The sequence below is a fragment of the Pan paniscus genome, chromosome 16, assembly GCF_029289425.2.
Source record: "Pan paniscus chromosome 16, NHGRI_mPanPan1-v2.0_pri, whole genome shotgun sequence".
Classification (NCBI taxonomy): Eukaryota; Metazoa; Chordata; class Mammalia; order Primates; family Hominidae; genus Pan; species Pan paniscus.
The window spans coordinates 65973193-65995631 of NC_073265.2; the positions used below are offsets into that span (position 1 = coordinate 65973193).

The following is a 22439-nucleotide window of genomic DNA, read 5'->3' on the forward strand; positions in this document are numbered from 1 at the left end:
AATGCCACGTAGCAATTTTATTTAACAGTCAAGAGTGGCTAGTTTCCTTGCTGTGAACCATTTCAAATTAATTTTCAAATGCCAGACCTTTTACGAGAGGGTGAAGAAAGTTTTTCATGCATGTGAATTCCATGCCCTGGAGGTCTAGCAGGTTCTTCTTCTACAATGTCCCCCCAGGATGTATTTTGGCGCCAAGACTCACGAGCTGTTCAGAAAAAAATACTATTATTGTTTAACCACATAGGTCTATAAAACATTTGAGAACAAACTTTTGAACACTGTACTACACACCCAATATGCATATACACAATACCTTCATAATCTGCAAGGACATCGTTCCAGTCCATGGACATACCACAGAAAGAAACACTCCCACTGCCCATGCTGGCCTAAAATGTAATAAGGGAAGTTGAAAATCAAATCTTTGAACACAATTACAACTTTAGAAAATGAACTATACATGAAAATGTCCTACCTATTGTTAATATATTCTATTTAACCAACAGTTGAAAACCAGGAAAAAGGTACCTACCAGTACAATCAAAATAATTGTCAAGTTAAAATACTACACAGCCTATTCATTTTAAGAGCCTAGCAGCCATTAACAGCAGAGACAAATGAAGTAAATTTAAGAAATATATTGGCCTTATCCTATTACTACATAAATGCTAACATATACAAAGCAAATATTGAAGAATTGAAGATTGTTTGGCATTAAAATTTAATAAACCAATATGTAAAACATTTAAAGTTATTTTATTCTTTAACAAATTCCCATCATTAACATATATATCCTAAGCACTTAGTAACAGAAGGTAGTGTATCATTTGCTTATTTATTTATTTATTTTTAAGATGGAGTCTCACTCTGTCGCCCAGGCTGGAGTGCAGTGGCATGATCTCAGCTCACTGCAACCTCCGCCTCCCGGGTTCAAACTATTCTCCTGCCTCAGCCTCCCAAGTAGCTGGGACTACAGGCACCTGCCACCACGCCCAGCTAATTTTTGTATTTTTAGTAGAGATGGGGTTTCATCATATTGGCCAGGCTGGTCTCGAACTCCTCACCTTGTGATCCACCTGATTCAGCCTCCCAAAGTGCTAGGATTACAGGCATGAGCCACCACACCCAGCCTACTTTTTGTTAATAGAATACAAAAGTAAAATACCTTAGCTTCATCTTCACTTTCTATAAATTATAATCTCAGTAATGTGGAGTTCTTACTTTATGTCAGACTCAATTTTTTAACTTTTTTTTAATAGAGACGGGGTTTTGCTATGTTGCCCAGGCTGGTCTCGAACTCCTATCCTTGACCAATCCTACCGCCTTGGCCTCCCAAAGTGCTGGGATTACAGGCATGTGGCACCACAACCGGCCCAGACTCAATTTCTTGACTGGTAAAATAACAATAACAACTTCTAACTTGTCAACTGTATCATACATGAAAATAGTAATGGTAAAGTGCTAACAAAAGATTTGCTATTGTTTATTGTGTAAGTCTAAATCACCCTGAGAATAATAGTTATGATTACTGAACATGATTTTTAAATAAATAATTCTAAATAGGACTAGATGGACTCCAAGTCTTTCTGGCCCAGATAATTTTGTTTCTAAATATAAATTTTGAATAGTTATGTTAAAAAGTCTAAAAGCTCACAGAAAAATCACTGTCGTTGTCAGTTTCAATGTTAATATCATTGTTTTCTTCAGCTTCAATTTCTCTAGTTAACTGTTCTTCTTCAGCAATAGCACTAGCAATGGCTTCTTCATTGGCCTTTTCTAGACGATCTGCTAGCTCTTCTTTTTTAGCAAGGACTTCTGCCATGGACTATAAAGTTAAAAACACATAAACAAAAAGAAAAATGATCACTTGACTGGAAAGTAATCGTTTTTTATGTTCTAACATGAACTCAATAGTATACATAAAATTGTATTGATCTAGAATCATAAAAGCTGGGGTTCCATACAGGCTCATCCACTTACTAGCTGTGTGCGTTAGAAGCTTCTAAAAACCAAGAACCTACTTGGTATTCCATAAAATGGAACAATAATCAATGACTTGCCTTATTTACCAGACAGCTATGTATGAGAAACTGTGAAATTATATAAATAACAGGTAGTGTGAATTTCATTTGAGTGCCAAAATTCAAAACAATTATAGATTGAATATACTCATTAAATATAAAACCAAAATAGTATACTATAATGGGAACATGGAAAGAATATATGCTGTACTGGTGATGATGCTTTCTGAACATACATACACCTAACTTTAAAAAATGCATTGCAAATAATAAAAATATACATGAGATTCATTAATTAATAAATCCTCATGAGAAGCTAAAGATGTATACTAGAAACCCTAAATCAAACACTGAAATAACAAAACAAACATGTGGTTAATAAGCCATCAAAGGTGATAAAATGAAATTATTAAAAAATTAAAAATGGAAGGAAGAACACAAGTCAGAGAAAACAAATAGTAAAATGGTGGATTTAAACAAACTATGTCAATAATTATATTACATGTAAATGTTAACATGTAATAGGCAGAGATTATCAAACTGGATAAAAAATAAGACTGAGCTATATGTTTCCTAGAAGGAAAAAAACAGATTACAAGTAAAAGGTCTATGCTAATTAAAAGAAAGCTGAAGTATTAACATCAGACACAGATTTCAGTGCAAAAAATATCACCAGGAATAAAGAAGACCAATTTATAATAATAAAAGGGTCAATTCATCAAGACAACAAAACAGTCCTAAATGTTTATAGACCTAACGGAACTTCAAAATATATAAGGCAAAAACCTACAGAAATGCAAAAAAATATAAACCTAATGAGAATGTAAAATGATGCAACCACTTTGGAAAGCAGTCTGACAGTTGCTCAAATGGTTAAACATAGAGTTCATATAACCCAACAATTCCACTCCTAGATATATATCCAGGAGAAATAAAAAATGTGCCCACACAAAAACTGTTATGCAAATACTTAAAGCAGTGCTATTCATAATAGCACAGTGGAAACAACCTAAATGTCCATCAACTGATGAATAAATAAAATGTGGTATATTCATTCATTCAGTGGACTATTTGATCACAAAAAAGAACAAAGTACTGAGACAAACTAAGACATGAATGAACCTCTAAAATATGCTAAGAAGCCAGTCACAAATGACCACATATTGCATTTCATTTCTATGAAATGTCTAAAATAGGCAAAATTATATAGAGAGAAAGCAGTGTAGTGGCAGGTGTGGGTGGAGTGAAAGACAGTAACTGCTAATGGGCACTGGGTTTTCTTTTTAGAGTGATGAAAGAGTGCTAAAGCTGATTATGGAGAATATACTAAAAAACAACAGTAAACTTCAAACAGATGGATTGTATTATACATAAATTATGATCTCAATACAGTCGTTAGAAAAGAAATAGATCCACAGTTACAGTCAGTGATTTCAGTACCCCTCTTTCAACTGACAGAAAAAGTAAACAAAAAACTAGTAAGGATATAGAAGACCTGAACAATACTATCAACAAAATTGATCTAGGTATTTTCTCAAAAAAAAAAAAAAAATGTATATATGTTCACATAAAGTTGTATACAAAAACGTTCGTGGCATCTTTATTCATTAAAGAAAGATGTAATTCAAATGTCTTTGGGCAAGTGAATGAACAAACATTGTGTTACATGCATGTAACAGAATACTAGTAAAGTCAATGAACAGAATGAAATATTAATACACACAGCTACGTGGATAAATCTCAAAATAAATATGTTGAGTGAAAGAAGTCAAGCAAAGCTTACACAATTCAATTTACATAAAACTATCATCAGAGTGAACAGGCAACCTACAGAATGGAGAAAATTTTTGCAATCTACCCATCTGACAAAGGGTTAATATCCAGAATCTATAAAGAACTTAAACAAATTTACAAGAAAAAAACAAACAACCTGGCCAGGCGTGGTGGCTCCCACCTGTATCCCAGCACTTTGGGAGGCCGAGGCAGGTGGATCACGAGGTCAGGATATCAAGACCAGCCTGGCTAACATGGTGAAACCCCGTTTCTACTAAAAAATACAAAAAATTAGCCAGGCGTGGTGGCGAGCGCCTGTAGTCCCACCTACTCGGGAGGCTGAGGCAGGAGAATGGCGTGAACCTGGGAGGTGGAGCTTGCAGTGAGCCAAGACTGCACTACTGCACTCCGGCCTGGGGGACACAGTGAGACTCTGTCTCAAAAAAAAAAAAAAAAAAGACAGAGAAAGAAAAAAACAACCCCGTCAAAAAGTGGGCAAAGGATATGAACAGACATTTCTCAAAAGAAGACATTTGTGCAGCCAACAGACACATGAAAAAATTTTCATCATCCTGCTCATCAGAGAAATGCAAATCAAAACCACATAAGATACCATCTCACACCAGTTAGAACGGCGATCATTAAAAAGTCAGGAAACAACAGATGCTGGCGAGGATGTGGAGAAACAGGAATGCTTTTACACTGTTGGTGGGAGTGTAAATTAGTTCAACTATTGTGGAAGACAGTGTGGTGATTCCTTAAGGATCTAGAACTAGAAATACCATTTGACCCAGCGATCCCATTACTGGGCATATACCCAAAGGATTATAAATCATTCTACGGAATTCCAGCTACTCTGGAGGCTGAGGCAGGAGAATAGCTTCAACCTAGGATGCGGAGGTTGCAGTGAGCAGAGATCACGCCACTGCTCTCCAGCCTGGGTGACGAGAGCGAAACTCCATCTCAAAACAACAACAACAACAAAAGATGAGGAGCCTCCATCATTGAAGCTGGGACCTCAGAAAGTTATAAAAATAATAAAGCAAAATTGTACTGGCATGGGATAGGTTTCCTAAATCATGAAATGCCTCCAGATATTATTCTTCAGCCGGATGTCTACCCTGGAAAGTGCTGGGCTTTTCCAGGTTCCCAGGGTCATACCCTAATCAAGCTTGCTACAAAGATCATACCAACTGCTGTTACCATGGAGCACATCTCAGAGACGGTGTCTCCGTCAGGAAACATCTCCAGTGCACCCAAGGAATTTTCTGTCTATATATCCCTCTGGCGCCCTCAGCATTTTGCTCCAGCCTCGTCAGGTAGGCCTGATGCACAACTGTTGTCATGGGATTTCATTCATGCATCCTGAGGATTCAACTTACTGTCTAATTTATTATTTTTAAAAAGTGTTTCTGGAGAGGGCACCTAAGAAGTTCTCCTCCCTCTCCCCTCTCCCCTCTCCCCACGGTCTCCCTCTCCCTCTCCCTCTTTCCACGGTCTCCCTCTGATGCCGAGCCGAAGCCGGACTGTACTGCTGCCATCTCGGCTCACTGCAACCTCCCTGCCTGATTCTCCTGCCTCAGCCTGCCCAGTGCCTGCGATTGCAGGCGCACGCTGCCACGCCTGACTGGTTTTCGTATTTTTTTGGTGGAGACGGGGTTTCGCTGTGTTGGCCGGGCTGGTCTCCAGCTCCTAACCGCGAGTGATCCGCCAGCCTCGGCCTTCCGAGGTGCCGGGATTGCAGACGGAGTCTGGCTCACTCAGTGCTCAATGGTGCCCAGGCTGGAGTGCAGTGGCGTGATCTCAGCTCGCTACAACCTCCACCACCCAGCCGCCTGCCTTGGCCTCCCAAAGTGCCGAGATTGCAGCCTCTGCCCAGCCGCCACCCCGTCTGGGAAGTGAGGAGCGTCTCTGCCTGGCCGCCCATCGTCTGGGACGTGAGGAGCCCCTCTGCCTGGCTGCCCAGTCTGGAAGGTGAGGAGCGTCTCTGCCCGGCTGCCATCCCATCTAGGAAGTGAGGAGCGCCTCTTCCCAGCCGCCATCCCATCTAGGAAGTTAGGTGCGTCTCTGCCCGGCCGCCCATCGTCTGAGATGTGGGGAGCGCCTCTGCCCCGCCGCCCCGTCTGGGATGTGAGGAGCACCTCTACCCGGCCGCGACCCCGTCTGGGAGGTGAGGAGCGTCTCTGCCTGGCCGCCCCGTCTGAGAAGTGAGGAGACCCTCCGCCTGGCAACCGCCCCATCTGAGAAGTGAGGAGCCCCTCCGCCCAGCAGCCGCCCCGTCTGAGAAGTGAGGAGCCCCTCCGCCCGGCAGCCACCCCGTCTGGGAAGTGAGGAGCGTCTCCACCCGGCAGCCACCCCATCCGGGAGGGAGGTGGGGGTCAGCCCCCGCCAGGCCGGCCGCCTCGTCCGGGAGGGAGGTGGGGGGGTCAGCCCCCCGCTCGGCCAGCCGCCCCGTCCGGGAGGTGAGGGGCGCCTCTGCCCGGCCGCCCCTACTGGGAAGTGAGGAGCCCCTCTGCCCGGCCAGCCACCCCGTCCAGGAGGGAGGTGGGGGGGTCAGCCCCCCGCCCGGCCAGCCGCCCCATCCGGGAGGGAGGTGGGGGAATCAGCCCCCCGCCCGGCCAGCCGCCCCATCTGGGAGGGAGGTGGGGGGGGTCAGCCCCCCGCCCAGCCAGCCGCCCCATCCGGGAGGTGAGGGGCGCCTCTGCCCGGCCGCCCCTACTGGGAAGTGAGGAGCCCCTCTGCCCGGCCACCATCCCGTCTGGGAGGTGTACCCAACAGCTCATTGAGAACGGGCCATGATGACAATGGCGGTTTTGTGGAATAGAAAGAGGGGAAAGGTGGGGAAAACATTGAGAAATCGGATGGCTGCCGTGTCTGTGTAGAAAGAGGTAGACATGGGAGTCTTTTCATTTTGTTCTGTACTAAGAAAAATTCTTATCCTGTTGATCTGTGACCTTACCCCCAACCCTGTGCTCTCTGAAACACGTGCTGTGTCCACTCAGGGTTAAATGGATTAAGGGCGGTGCAAGATGTGCTTTGTTAAACAGATGCTTGAAGGCAGCATGCTCGTTAAGAGTCATCACCACTCCCTAATCTCAAATACCCAGGGACACAAACACTGCGGAAGGCCGCAGGGTCCTCTGCCTAGGAAAACCAGAGACCTTTGTTCACTTGTTTATCTGCTGACCTTCCCTCCACTATTGTTCTATGACCCTGCCAAATCCCCTTCTGCGAGAAACACCCAAGAATGATCAATAAAATAAATAAATAAATAAATAATAAATCATTCTACGATAAAGACACACGCACATGTATGTTTACTGCAGCACTATTCACAATAGTAAAGACTTGGAACCAACCCAAATGTCCATCAATGATAGACTGGATTAAGAAAATGTGGCACATATATACCAGGGAATACTATGCAGCCATAAAAAAGGATGAGTTCATGTCCTTTGCAGGGACATGGATGAAGCTGGAAACCATCATTCTAAGCAAACTATCACAAGGACAGAAAACCAAACACCACATGTTCTGACTCATAGGTGGGAGTTGAACAATGAGAACACATGGACACAGGGCGGGGAACATCACATACCTGGGCTGGTCAGGGGGTGGGGGGCTGGGGGAGGGATAGCATTAGGAAAAATACCTAAAGTAAATGACGAGTTGATGGGTGCAGCAAACCAACATGGCACATGTATACCTATGTAACAAACCTGTACATTGTGCACATGTACCCTAGAATTTAAAGTATAATTTTAAAAAAAAAAGAAAGAAAAGAAAAAACAGTTGTCTCATCACTACAGGAATTCTACTCTCCACTTGGGAACTAAACAATAAGGTGCTTATCACCTTATCACCCTTGGTTTGTCAAAACAAAACAAAAAGTATTCTTAACACCTCTAAGAATACACTAATATCCACATTAAAGCAGAATTTATTTTCTTTCAAGTATGCAAATTTGACCCTCAAAATAACCAAAAGGGTTTATGACTCTGCAAGTTTATATATGTGATGAAAATAAAAATGAGGTAAGAATTTTTAATTATTTCATGCTTATTTAAGGATGAGAGTTTTCCTCTTTTAAAATTTGATTCTCACAGAATCAAACTGAAAAATATACAATTTGATATACAACTGCTAAAACAAAATAAATGACCAAATTCCACCCCATACAATAAACTCACTACTTATTTGAGCATAATTATGTTCAACATTTAGAAATGTTCATTACTAAAAGACACAAGATGAAAATCAATTGTTCTACCTTATTAAAAGAATCTAAACATTTGTTTTTTGTATTACTATAACCTTTTCCTTTTTACCCTTAAACAACCTATATCAAGTTTCATCTCTACTGTTATTATCCCTATAAAATGTATAATTTTACCTAATACCATGTGTTGTTAAGATCTGTCAGCATTAGGCATTAAATTTTAGAAGAAATTATAGTGCACAGCAGCCTTTAAAAAGTAAAAATTAAGTAATTTTTCACAGCTTTTTATATGTGCCTATTTCTTTGGAAAGCTAGTTTTTAAACAAAGTTAGCATGATTTATTCTGGATTATCCCCAGGTCAAGTATCTTAATACTAAAATGAGCAAAAGGAAGAGATGGGTAGAAATATGTTATCATCCAAAACCATAAATCTATAAATAATCACAAATCAATGCATTTTTAGAGATTCTGGAATAGGGATGGTAAATAAATTTCATCTTAAAGACCAACTCCAAGCAAATGATAGTGGCTGTCTAAAGTACTCTGTTAAGAAAGTTTTTAAAACTAAGTCTAGCAGACACCATTTCCCATCTATCAGAATGCTAGACGTAGCATAGAAGACTTTATTGTTACTAGTTTAGATTCTTAATTCTGGGCTAAGAGCATTTGATCAAATCACATACAAACCAAATGATTTTGAACAAGTCACTTAACTCTCACAATCTCACTTTCTTCCTCTACAAAATAAGAATCTTAACTATATCAAAAGTTTACCAAAATAATAAAATGTTAAAATGAAATAAATATATAAAAATGCTTTAAAAAGTATAAATCATACAAGTTATTATTATTGGGGTTTATGCCTCTTAAATATACTCAGAATTCTGATAAGTTGTTCTTACCAAGTTAGCAGCACTCACATTTGAAATATCTGAAGGGTCCATTTCATTTTCTATCCTTGCTTTCTCTGCTGGAAATTTTTCTTCATTTACTTGTAAAGGAGGTGTATCAGCTTGCAGCATAACTGAAACACACTCTGTATCAATGTGGACAGCAGATATTTCAGAAGTTCGAACATAATTGTCTCGAATACTGCCAGAATTCTTCACATCATCCAATGTACTCACTGTGAACTAACAAAACGTAGAGAATGAATCAGAGATAATTTAAAAATACCAACTATTCCACTTTAGAAGAAGAGATGATTTTGCTTAACCTATTAACTATGAAGAAGAGGTACTTGACTGGATGACAGAAAATTTACTCATCTTTTTTGTATGTTTCAAGTGTAACAAAAGGACAGGGACCATTAAGCACAAATTTTACTTGCATGCCTACTATGTACTGGGCACTATCCAAAGTTTTCTAAGAAATTAAGCAATTTATATTGTAATTTTCTTGTAGTAGGCCAATTTGTGATGAGTATTTTGTATCCTTCGCAAATGAAATCTAGTCACAAGTATGAGGCATTCATTCACTGTATTATACTCATACAACCAAAAGTATTCACATGGTCTTTTGCAAAGACTGTCTAATATCAAATGAGGACATTCAGCACTTTTGAAAAAATCCTGAAGCCAATTTTTACAACAATATATTTGGAGGGCATTTTACACAAAAATATAAAACTTATTCTCTTCAGATAATATTAACATGATCTCAAAGTATCTTTGTTAAAAATTCATATGGTACATGAACCCAATTCTCAGATCTGAAAGAGAAAAGCATGACCTAAGGGTGAAGATTGAAAGCATGTAGTGTCTCATTATGACATTCGTACACTTTAGATTTAGATATCTTCCCTATTGCCCTTCAGGAATATTTAATAACAAACCAACAGAAATGTAAATACAATATAAAAAGCAAACAGTGGCTTAGGCTAAATACATACCCATTTTTTAAAAACCTTCCAATTTAGCAGAGTCAAGCCTTTATTTTTACTTTGGACAGAGAAGAGAAACAATAGTACTGTGTTTTCCAATGATACTCTAAGTCAAAGAACTAAAATCTAAAATTATGAATTTAAAACTCCCATCACTTCTTAAATAAACATTAGATAAATGCTGCAGTGGCCATAAACCTCCCCCCAGTTTGATTAATTATTTATACAAATATCAAACTTGGCTAAGTCTCATAAACTACTTTAAAAATTCTACTATTGGTCAGAACTTAAAGTGTCCCAAAGTGTTGATTTTAGCATAAGCCTTATTTAAAGGATATAACATTGTTTATACTGCTATCAACATTATTTATATGTCAGTCGCCATGGTTTATAATCTTCTTGGCAATATTTATATTAGCATTACTTATGTGTACACTACTCAATCCCACTTATTAAAAAACTCAGTATCATTTTTATAATAAAATCAAAGCTAAACTATGAAGTAAAGACATTAATATGCTAATTCCATCTTTAGAATGACAGTGAAGAAAACAAATATCATTAACTCGGCTGCCATCAGCAGTGAACTTTTATACTGAAAAATTTTAGCAATAGTTTACTTGTCAAAAAGTTCTATGTACAGATTATTCCTGAAATCTCAATAGCATATAGGTTTATTCACTACACACACTGCATAATTTTTATACTAAGTTATATTTTTAGCTGAACACAGCAAAAATGCTAGCTGTTGGTTAAGTATTATAAAAAGTAGTTTATTCACTAAGTATCCCTAATGCAGCTTACAACACTAAAGAGTTTCTTAAAGTTACATCCAACAAATGTATACCAATTACTTCCTATGCATTTAGGACTCTTCCATATTGTTAGAAATTAAAAAGCAACATAAAATACTGCCCAAAAGGAATCTGCAATCTCACACAGGCATAAAACCAATACACATTAAAGAGTTTATAGATCGGAGACAATGTTAAGAGTCATTCTCATCAGTAAAGGAAGATAAGGAATTTGAGGAGCATTTCCAGCTAAAAAAATCCTACAGGTAAAAAGAGAGAGAATTTTAAAAACCAGATATTATTCTGGACCAAAGATATTACAACCATTTTACAACTGATCTATTTAGTTCCTGTAGTATGGTATTTTAAAAAAAGCTCCTATTTTTCATTAGTCATTTTACATAAAATTACACCAACGGAACTGAACCTTTATATAAACAAATACCTAAAAGTATAAACTAGTTCATCAAATAAGTAAAATAAACATCAACTCAACTCACAGAACAAATACTGGGAATATTAACTTTAAGGAATTATGTTAAATATTATTAGCAAATTACACTCAATTTTCAGTAAGTAGAATAAGTTCAAATTTTAACACTGCAAATGAGGCACAAAGACATCACCTTAACCAAGTACTCAAAGTTAATAACAAACCTAACCAAACTGATACCATATGCCTCTAGATCTGATACTAAGGACAATCACTTTATTCCTATCAAAAATGCATAAGCTAAATTGAATTATGGACAAAGGACAATGTACAAAAAAAAACTCTACAATGTATTCTTCAAAACTATTAATGTCACGAAAGACAAAGACAGGTGGAGGAACTATATCCAATGAAAGATATTAAAGAAACATACCAAATGAACTGAGTAATTCCACACTGGATCCTGGAGGAAATTCTATTTAAAAAAATTATTGGGAAAACTAAAACACTTTAAATATAGACTATAAATTAAATAATACATAGATATCAAATTCTCTGAATTTTATAATTGTAATGTGGTTATATAAATAAATGTCTTTGTTCTTTGGAGATCCATGCTCTAGGATTTAAAGGTGAATGCTTATGATGTTTGCACATTACTCTCAAATGTTAAGCATTTAACATGTATGTGTAATATGTAACAAGAGAAAAGAAAAAATGTGGCAAATGTTAATTTGTGAATGTAGGTGAACAGTATGGGAGGAGTTCGTTGTTCTATTCTTGCCACTTTTCTGTAGGTCTATAGACCTGAAAATTTTCACAGTAAGTTAAAAAATGAAGTACAAAACTAAGACATTCCAGTACACATGTACACATACACCTTTGAAAAAGACAGTAAAAGGATTTTCAGAATGTACTACCTGGGTTTTTTCGGCAAGAGGACGGTCACAAGAGTGTAATGAGTCTTTGGGATGAGATTCTATAGTATTAGAAGTTCCATCTCCAACAAATTGACCTTTCTGTATGCTTTCATCAGGTAAAAGACATACATTTTCTTTATCACTGTCATCCTTTGATCTTGTGGCTTCTGTTGCCAATGAAACTTTTGGCATCACTGCTGTTGATCGAGAACGAATAGGCCTTCCTCTCTGAACGGTCTCCCATCCTTCAGCATCTTTCCGTTCTATGCAATTAAAGTAAAAAACAAATCAAGATTTATTTAGATGATAAAAATATTTGGAAACTCATAGAATAAAAACATTTTCCAATTTAATTCCCAACAAATATAACTAATATACAAACATGAGAGTATTATACAAAATGTATATTTGTATATACATATTTAAATAAATGTATGTATAATTATTCCTACTTTACAAATGACAAAACTGAAATTCAGATTAAGGCTGACCTAAGGCCAGTGAGTAATAATAAATATTTAAATAGTGAATACTATGTGTGAGCACTGTTTTAAGTGCTTTATATATAATATCTCTTTTAATCTTCACAATAATCCTATGAGATCAGTATTATCATACCCATTTAAGCAATGAGGAAACTGAGACAAAGAGAAATTAAGTAATTTATCCCAGATCACGCACAGAGTAAAGGTAATGCCAAAATGCTAGTCTAGGTACATTGGTTCTGGTGTCCATCCCAACGGCCATATAAAAACTGTCTCTTCATCTTTCAGAATCCAAACATCTACCTCCAAAGTCCAAGTTCTTTCCTCTATCCCAGCACCAACAGCATACGTTGATTTAAATAAACTATTTTTAGGATAAAATTATAGGATATTAATTGATAGCACCCAGAGGATCTAGTCTAATATTTCACCACATATACATGGAAACTAAGGGCCTACGTCCAAAGCCACACCAAAATAGCCTTAAAAAAATCACAAAAAATAGCCTAAAATAAATAAGAATCTTTCTCTAAAATATGACAATGTTGAGGTATTTATATGTATAGTGGTGCTTATAGCCCCAATTGTAAATTTTTATTGGCTAATTACAATCTTTCAAAGCTAATATAAAGAATTCCAGTTCTGGCCAAAATGAAGTAACCATTCCTTCATTTCGGGCCCTCCATCTTACAATTAAAAACCCTAGATAAAACACATCAAGCACTGGAAGACTCTGAGAGATAGACTACAGTAGACTGCCTTGGGATTTGGGGGACTTGAAAAGTAGCAAACTGGTGAGTTCCCTGGGTTTCCTTACTGCCTCCTATGTATTCCAGACAGGATGCTTCAACAGTCTCCAAAAATATCAATAGGCAAAGACAAAATAGGCATCAAGAAATGCCTCTTTTGCCAAGACAAAGCATAGAAAAAAGGGTGGCCTAACAAAACAGAAAATCTCTTTAGCAATATCCACTCTACTGCAGCCAAACACCAATGGAACCCCTGTTCCCCATGGTTTCAGTAGGGGTAAACTGGGAGCTTAACTTCCATCTCCCACCTAACAGAAATAGATGATACTCCAATTCCCCTATCCAAGTAGCATCAGTAGGGCCCAATAGTGAACAAAGTCTCCTCTCACTAGCTCTCACCCTCACCCAGTATCAGCAGGGCCCTATAGAAAGCTGAGCTTCTGCTATCACCAGCATCAATGAGGCAGAAAAAGTAGTGGGAGGCAGAAAAAGTAGTGGGGGGCAGATTTGTTTGACACTGGGATTCCCCCTTTCCTTTTCCTTATGTCAGCAGAACCCAGCAGGGAGCCAGGATCCCACCCCAACCTACAGTAACAAGGTGATATGAGTCACTCCTGCTTCCACTTCTCCCCTCCTTAGTGTGAGGGTGGCCAAGCAGGGAGCTGAGCTTATAAAACCGGTAGGAGGAAAGGAAGTGATGGAAGTTGGTTTGATACTTTTGCTGCAAAGGTATCACAAGACCAAGAACAATCTCAGAACCTGTGAGACAATATTTGAGTTACTAGAGTTCAAGAAGGAGAGTATAGGAAAAAGAAATACTTTTCAATACTGAAAAAGTATTGAAAAAATAATGGCTGAAAAATTCCTAAATGTAGTGAAACAGAGAAAACTATGAATTCAAGAAAGTAAGTGAATCCCAAATATGATAAACCCAAAAAAGTCCATAGTAAGACACATCATAATTAAAGCTCTCAAAACTAAAGACAAAGAAAAATCATAATTAAACCTCTGAAAACTAAATACACACAAAAAAATATTGAAAGCAGTCAGAAGACATATTACCTATAGAGAAACACCAATTCAAATCACAGCAGATTCCTCATCTGAAACAATGGAAGCCAAGAGGAAGTGGCACATTTATCAAGGGACTGAAAGAACTGCCCATTGTGAATTTTATTAATATATGTGGTGAACATATCCTTCAGAATGAAAGGAAAATAAAGGCATTCACAGATAAAAGAAAAACTAAGAGAATAAATCACTAGCAAAACTACCTTTAATAAATGGCTGAAGAAAGTTCCCAAAAGAGAAATGAAATTTAACGAAAGAAGGTTTGAGGCCAGGCGTGGTGGCACATGCCTGTAATCCCAGCACTTTAGGAGGCCAAGGGGGGTGGATCACCTGAGGTCAGAAGTTCATGACCAGCCTAACATGGTGAAACCCCATCTCTACTAAATACAAAAAAATCAGCCAGACATGGTGGCACATGCCTGTAATCCGAGCTACTTGGGAGACTGAGACAGAAGAATCGCTTCGACCTGGGATGTGGAGGTTGCAGTGAGCTGAGATCGCACCATGGCATTCCAGCCTGGGCAACAAGAGCAAAACTCCATCTCAAAAAAGTAAATAAATAAATAAATAATCAAAGAAGGTTTGAAACTTCAAAAAGGAAAGAACATTGCAATGGTTAAAAATGGAGGTAAATACAAGTTGCTCCTCAACTTACAATGTGGTCACAACCTGATAAACTCATACACAGTAAGTTTGAAATATCAAATCAAAAATGGATTTAATACACTTACCCTACCAAACATAACTAGCCTAGACTACCTTAAATATGCTGAGAACACTAAGAGCCTACAGTTGGGCAAAATCATCTAATACAAAGCCTATTTTATAATAGAGTGTTAAATAACTCATGTAATTTAATGAATACTATACTGATAGTGAAAAACACTTTCAGCTGTTGGGTAAGATTCAGCATGGATACTCAAAATATAGTTTCTATTGAATGCATATTGCTATCACAGCATCATAAAGTTGAAAAGTCATAAGTTGGGACTCATCTGTATAATTATCCTTCTCATGAATTTTCTGAATCATCTTTCATAGTAATGCAAAATTGTATCACCAACTGAAGTAGTGCTCGATGTATACAGATAAAATATTTGAGATAATTATATTTTAAAAATGGAGAGAGTTAAGGAAACCAATTAAAAGGTGAGGTTTCTAAATTTCACTCACAGTGGTGTATGCCAATATCAGTAAACTGTGATAAATTACATATGTATAATGTTATACCTAAAGTAACCACTAAGGAACCTATACAAATCAATAATGTTTAAAATACTATGAGTAAATCAAAAGAGAATCAAAAAAACTTTCAAGTACCCCATAGACAGGCGAGAAATGCAAAGCAGCTCAAAGACAGAAAACATAAATAATAAAATGAACAGATTTATCAATAATTACCTTAAATGTAAATGTTCTAAATATCCAAATTAAATCACACAGGCTGGGACTCCATAAACTCTTTAATTATTTAAACACATAAGTGTGAGTGTGTGTGTGTGTGTGTGTATATGTATATACATATATACTTATATACCTATAGTTTAAGTATGTTTTTAAGTATTAGTTTAAGTACATTTTTAAGTATATACATATGTATGTGTGGTCAAGCAGGGAGCTCAGCTTACAAAACCAGTACATAAGTATATACTTAGATATGCATATACTTAAAAATACACTTAAACTATATGTTATCTAAAAGCAACTCATCTAAATACAAAACACAGGTAGGCTGAAAGTAAAAGAATAGAAAAGATATACCATGCAAACATTAATAAATCAGGAGAGGGTAAGTAATAGAGAATCCTGAACAAAGAAAATTACTAAGGACAAAAAATATATTGGATAATGATAAAAAGTATCATTCCATAATGAACACAAAACATTATAGGATATACGATACATTCCTAAATGTATAAATACCAAACAAATGAAACTGAAGATACATTGTGGAAAAACAGCAACTGACAGAACTACTGACATAAAATCAGCAAATGTATTAATATAAAAGAAATGAATAAGATCAACCAACAGAAAATGACATATATACAAAAATCTATCCAACAACAGTGAAAAAAAATTTCAAATGCTCACAGAACATTAACCATGATAAACCATATCTGAGGCATGAAATAAACTTCTACAAGTATAAAATAACTGACATCACACAAAGTATGTTCACAATAGGAATTAAACAGGAACATTACTACAGATCTTCCACCCATTAAAAGTACAAGAAAGGAATACTACAAACAACTTTATGCCAATAAATTCAATGACATGGAATAAATGGATCAATCCCACCAAAACCACTAGCTACTAAAATTCAACAAAGATAAAATAGACAATCTGAATAGCCCTGTAACTGTTAAAGAAACTCAATATACAATTTAAAACAAAGAAGTTTCTCTCAACCCAGATGTTTTCTCTGGCAAATTCAACTAAAAACTTTTTAAAAGATTCACACTAGTTCTATGCAAGCTATTCCATAAAATAGAAGATAAGGAAATACATTTCAAGTTATCCAAAGCTAATATTGTTACTCTGCTAAAAAAAAAATTACACAGTACAAAAAAATTAAATGACTTACCAAAATCTCTCATGAACTGAGATGCAAACATTTTCAACAAAATAATAGTATATAAAATATACCAATATATAAACAATTATACGCTATGACCAAGTGAAATTTATTTCAGATATGCCATCCCAGTTCACCATTCAAAAACCAATCAACGGGGGATCTTCGACCAACATGGGTGAATAGGAACAGCTCCAGTCTGCAGCTCCCAGCGTGATCGACGCAGAAGAAAGGATTTCTGCATTTCCAACTGAGGTACCTGGTTCATCTCATTGGGACTGGTTGGACAGGAGGCGCCCACAAAAGGCGAGCTGAAGCAGGGCTGGGTGCCGCCTCACCTGGGAAATACAAGGGATCCAGGGATTTCCCTTTCCTAGCCAAGGCAAGCCGTGACAGACTGTACCTGGAAAAACGGGAAACTCCCAACCAAATACTGCGCTTTTCCCGTGGTCTTAGCAACTGGAAGACCAGGAGATTCTCTCCTGTGCCTGGCTCGGCAGGTCTCATGCCCATGGAGCCTCACTCACTGCTAGCACAGCAGTCTGAGATCCACCTGTGAGGCTACAGTCGGGCAGGGGGAGGGGCATCCACCATTGCTGAGGCTTGAGGAGGTAAACAAAGTGGCTGGGAAGCTTGAACCAGGTGGAGACCACAGCAGCTCAGCAAGGCCTACTGCCTCTATAGACTCCACCTCTGTGGCCAGAGCATAGCTGAACAAAAGGCAGCAGAAACTTCTGCAGACTTAGACGTCCAGGTTTGACAGCTCTAAAGAGAGTAGTGGTTCTCCCAGCATGGCATTTGAGCTCAGAGAACAGACAGACTGCCTCCTCCAGTGGGTCCCTAATGCCCAAGTAGCCTAACTGGAAGATACCTCCCTGTAGGGGCCAACAGACACCTCATGCAGGTGAGTGCCCTTCTGGGACAAAGCTTCCAGAGGAAGGATCAGGCAGCAATACTTGCTGTTCTGCAGCCTCCACTGGTGATACCCAGGCAAACAGGTTCTGGAGGGGACTTCCAGCAATTTCAACAGACCTGCAGCTGAGGGACTTGACTGTTAGAAGGAAAACTAACAAACACAAAGGAATAGCATCAACATCAACAAAAAGGACATCTACACCAAAACCCCATCTGTAGGTCACCAACATCAAGGATCAAAGGTAGATAAAACCACAAAGATGGGGAGAAACCAGAGCAGAAAAGCTGAAAATTCTAAAAACCAGAGCACCTCTTCTCCTCCAAAGGATCACAGCTCCCCGCCAGCAACGGAACAAAGCTGGATGGAGGATGACTTTGACGAGTTGACAGAAGTAGGCTTCAGAAGGCCAGTAATAACAAACTTCTCCAAACTAAAGGAGCATGTTCTAACCCAACATAAGGAAGCTAAAAACATTGAAAAAAGGTTACACGAATGCCTAACTAGAATGAACAGTGGAGAGAAGACTTTAAATGACCTGATAGAACTGAAAACCATGGCAAGAGAACTTCGTGATGCATGCACAAGCTTCAATAGCGGATTCGATCAAGTGGAAGAAAGGATATCAGTGATTGAAGATCGAATTAATAAAATGAAAGGAGAAGACAAGATTAGAGAAAAAAGAGTAAAAAGAAACGAACAAAGCCTCCAAGAAATATGGGACTATGTGAAAAGACCAAATTTACATATGACTGGTGTACCTGAAAGAGATGGGGAGAATGGAACCAAGTTGGAAAACACTCTTCAGGATATTATCCAGTAGAACTTCCCCAACCTAGCAAGACAGGCCAACATTCAACTTCAGGAACTACAGAGAATACCATGAACATACTCCTTGAGAAGAGAAACCCCAAGACACATAATTGTCAGATTCATCAAGGTTGAAATGAAGGAAAAAGTGTTAAGGGCAGCCAGAGAGAAAGGTAGGCTTACCCACAAAGGGAAGCCCATCAGACTAACATGGATCTCTCAACAGAAACCCTACAATCCAGAAGACAGTGGGGGCCAATATTCAACATTATTAAACAAAAAATTTTCAACCCAGAATTTCATATCCAGCCAAACTAAACTTCATAAGTGAAGGAGAAATAAAATACTTCACAGACAAGCAAATGCTGAGAGATTTTCTCACCACCAGGCCTGCCCTAAAAGAGCTCCTGAAGGAAGCACTAAACATGGAAAAGAACAACCAGTACCAGCCACTGCAAAAACATACCAAATGGTAAAGACCATGGATACTAGGAAGAAACTGCATCAATTCACGGGCAAAATAACCAGTTAACATCATAATGACAGGATCAAATTCACACATAACAATATTAACTTTAAATGTAAATGTGCTAAATGCCCCAATTAAAAGACACAGACTGGCAAATTGGATAGAGTCAAGACCCATCAGTGTGCTGTATGCAGGAGACCCATCTCATGTGCAGAGACACACACAGGCTCAAAATAAAGGGATGGAGGAAAATCTACCAAGCAAATGGAAAGCAAAAAAAAAAAAAAACAGGGGTTGCAATCCTAGTCTCTGATAAAACAGACTTTAAACCAACGAAGATCAAAAGAGACAAAGAAGGCCATTACATACTAGTAAAGGGATCAATTCAACAAGAAGAGCTAACTATCCTAAATATATATGCACCCAATACACTCAGATTCATAAAGCAAGTCTTTAGAGACCTACAAAGAGACTTAGACTCCCACACAATAATAATGGGAGACTTTAATACCCCACTATCCACATTAGACAGATCAATGAGACAGAAGGTTAGCAAAGATATCCATGACTTGAACTCAGCTCTGCACCAAGCAGACCTAATAGACATCTACAGAACTCTCCAACCCAAATCAACAGAATATACATTCTTCTCAGCACCACATAGCACTTATTCTAAAACTGACCACATAATTGGAAGTAAAGCACTCCTCAGCAAATGTAAAAGGATAAAAATCACAACAAACTGTCTCTCAGACCACAGTGCAATCAAACTAGAACTCAGGATTAAGAAACTCACTCAAAACCTCACAACTACATGGAAACAGAACAACCTGCTCCTGAATGACTACTGGGTAAATAACGAAATAAAGGCAGAAATAAAGATGTTCTTTGAGACCAAGCAGAACAAAGACATGACGTACCAGAATCTCTAGGACACATTTAAAGCAGTGTGTAAAGGGAAAGTTATAGCACTAAATGCCCACAAGAGAAAGCAGGAAAGATCTAAAATTGACACCCTAACATCTCAATTAAAAGAACTAGAGAAGCAAGAGCAAACACATTCAAAAGCTAGCAGAAGGCAAGAAATAACTAAGATCAGAGCAGAACTGAAGGGGACAGAGACACAAAAAATCCTTCAAAAAATACATGAATCCAAGAGGTGTTTTTTTTGAAAAGATCAACCAAATTGATAGACCACTAGCAAGACTAACAAGAAAAGAGAGAAGAATCAAATAGACACAATAAAAAATGATAAAGGGGATATCACCACAGATCCCAAAGAAATACAAACTACCATCAGAGAATACTACAAACACCTCTACGCAAATAAACTAGAAAATCTAGAAGAAATGGATAAATTCCTGGACACATACACCCTCCCAAGACTAAACTGGGAAGAAATCGAATCTCTGAATAGACCAACAACAGGTTCTGAAATTGAGGCAATAATTAATAGCCTACCAACCAACAAAAACCCAAGACCAGACAGATTCACAGCCAACTTCTACCAGAGGTACAAATAGGAGATGGTATCATTCCTTTTGAAACTATTCCAATCAATAGAAAAAAAGGGAATCCTCCCTAACTCATTTTATGAGGCCAGCATCATCCAGATATGAAAGCCTGACAGAGACACAAAAACAAAAAAAGAGAATTTTAGACCAATCTCCCTGATGGACATTGATGCGAAAATCCTCAATAAAATACTGGCAAACCAAATCCAGCAGCACATCAAAAAGCTTATCCACCACCATCAAGTTGGCTTCATCCCTGGGATGCAAGGCTGGTTCAACATACACAAATCAATAAATGTAATCCATTATATAAACAGAAAAAAAGACAAAAACCACAATTATCTCAATAGATACAGAAAAGGCCTTTGACAAAATTCAACAGCACTTCATGCTAAAAACTCTCAATAAACTAGGTATTGATGGGATGTATCTCAAAATAATAAGAGCTATTTATGACAAACACACAGGCAATATCTCACTGAATGGGCAAAAACTGGAAGCATTCCCTTTGAAAACGGGCACAAGACAAGGATGCTCTTTCTCACCACTCCTCTTCAACACAGTGTTGGAAGTTCTGGCCAAGGCAATCAGGCAAGAGAAAGAAAAAAGGGGTATTCAATTAGGAAAAAAGGAAGTCAAATTGTCCCTGTTTGCAGATGACATGATTGTATATTTAAAAAACCCATCGTCTCTGCCCAAAATCTCCTTAACCTGATAAGCAACTTCAGCAAAGCCTCAGGATATAAAATCAAGGTGCGAAAACCACAGGCATTCCCTATACACCAATAACAGACAAACAGAGAGCCAAATCATGAGTGAACTCCCATTCACAATTGCTTCAAAGAGAATAAAATACCTAGGAATCCAACTTACAAGGGATGTGAAGGACCTCTTCAAGGAGAACCACAAACCACTATTCAACAAAATAAAAGAGGACACAAACAAATGGAAGAACATTCCATGCTCATGGATAGGAAGAATCAATATTGTGAAAATGGCCATACTGCCCAAGGTAATTTACAGACTCAATGCCATCCCCATCAAGCTACCAATGACTTTCTTTACAGAATTGGAAAAAACTACTTTAAAGTTCATATGGAACCAAGAAAGAGCCCGCATTGTCAAGACAATCCTACGCAAAAAGAACAAAGCTGGAGGCAACACACTACCTGACTTCAAACTATACTACAAGGCTACAGTAACCAAAACAGCATGGTACCGGTACCAAAACAGATATATATATAGACCAATGGAACAGAACAGAGGCCTCAGAAATAACACCACACATCTACAACCATCTGACCTTTGACAAACCTGACAAAAACAAGAAATGGGGAAAGGATTCCCTATTTCATAAACGGTGCTGGGAAAACTGGCTCGCCATGTGTAGAAAGCTGAAACTGGATCTCTTCCTTACACCTTATACAAAAATTAATTCAAGATGGATTAAAGACTTAAATGTTAGACCTAAAACCATAAAAACTCTAGAAGAAAACCTAGGCAATACCATTCAGGACATAAGCATGGGCAAAGACTTCATGACTAAAACACCAAAAGCAATGGTAACAAAAGCCAAAATTGACAAATGGGATCTACTTAAACTAAAGAGCTTCTGCAGAGCAGAGCAAACTACCGTCAGAGTGAACAGGCATCCTACAGAATGGGAGAAAATTTTTGCAATCTACTCATCTGACAAAGGGCTAATATCTAGAATCTACAAAGAACTTAAACAAATTTACAAGAAAAAAACAACCCCATCAAAAAGTGGGCAAAGGATATGAACACAGACACTTCTCAAAAGAAA

General features: G+C 38.0%; 1 protein-coding gene across 11 annotated transcripts in view; it reads right to left on the reverse strand.

Moving 5' to 3' along the window:
* Positions 1-22439, reverse strand: part of SCAPER (S-phase cyclin A associated protein in the ER) — a 568863-nt gene that overhangs the window by 424142 nt on the left and 122282 nt on the right. For 8 of the 11 annotated variants that reach the window (XM_034939207.4, XM_063596813.1, XM_063596815.1 and 5 more), the window contains 5 exons: positions 12044-12306; positions 8917-9147; positions 1655-1825; positions 314-389; positions 88-205 (listed from right to left, as the gene is read on the reverse strand). In XM_034939207.4, the coding sequence (XP_034795098.1) occupies positions 88-205; positions 314-389; positions 1655-1825; positions 8917-9147; positions 12044-12306 (859 nt within the window). The remainder of the gene's footprint in view (positions 1-87; positions 206-313; positions 390-1654; positions 1826-8916; positions 9148-12043; positions 12307-22439) is intronic. The other 3 variants (XM_034939208.4, XM_063596820.1, XM_063596819.1) reach the window with 1 other exon arrangement.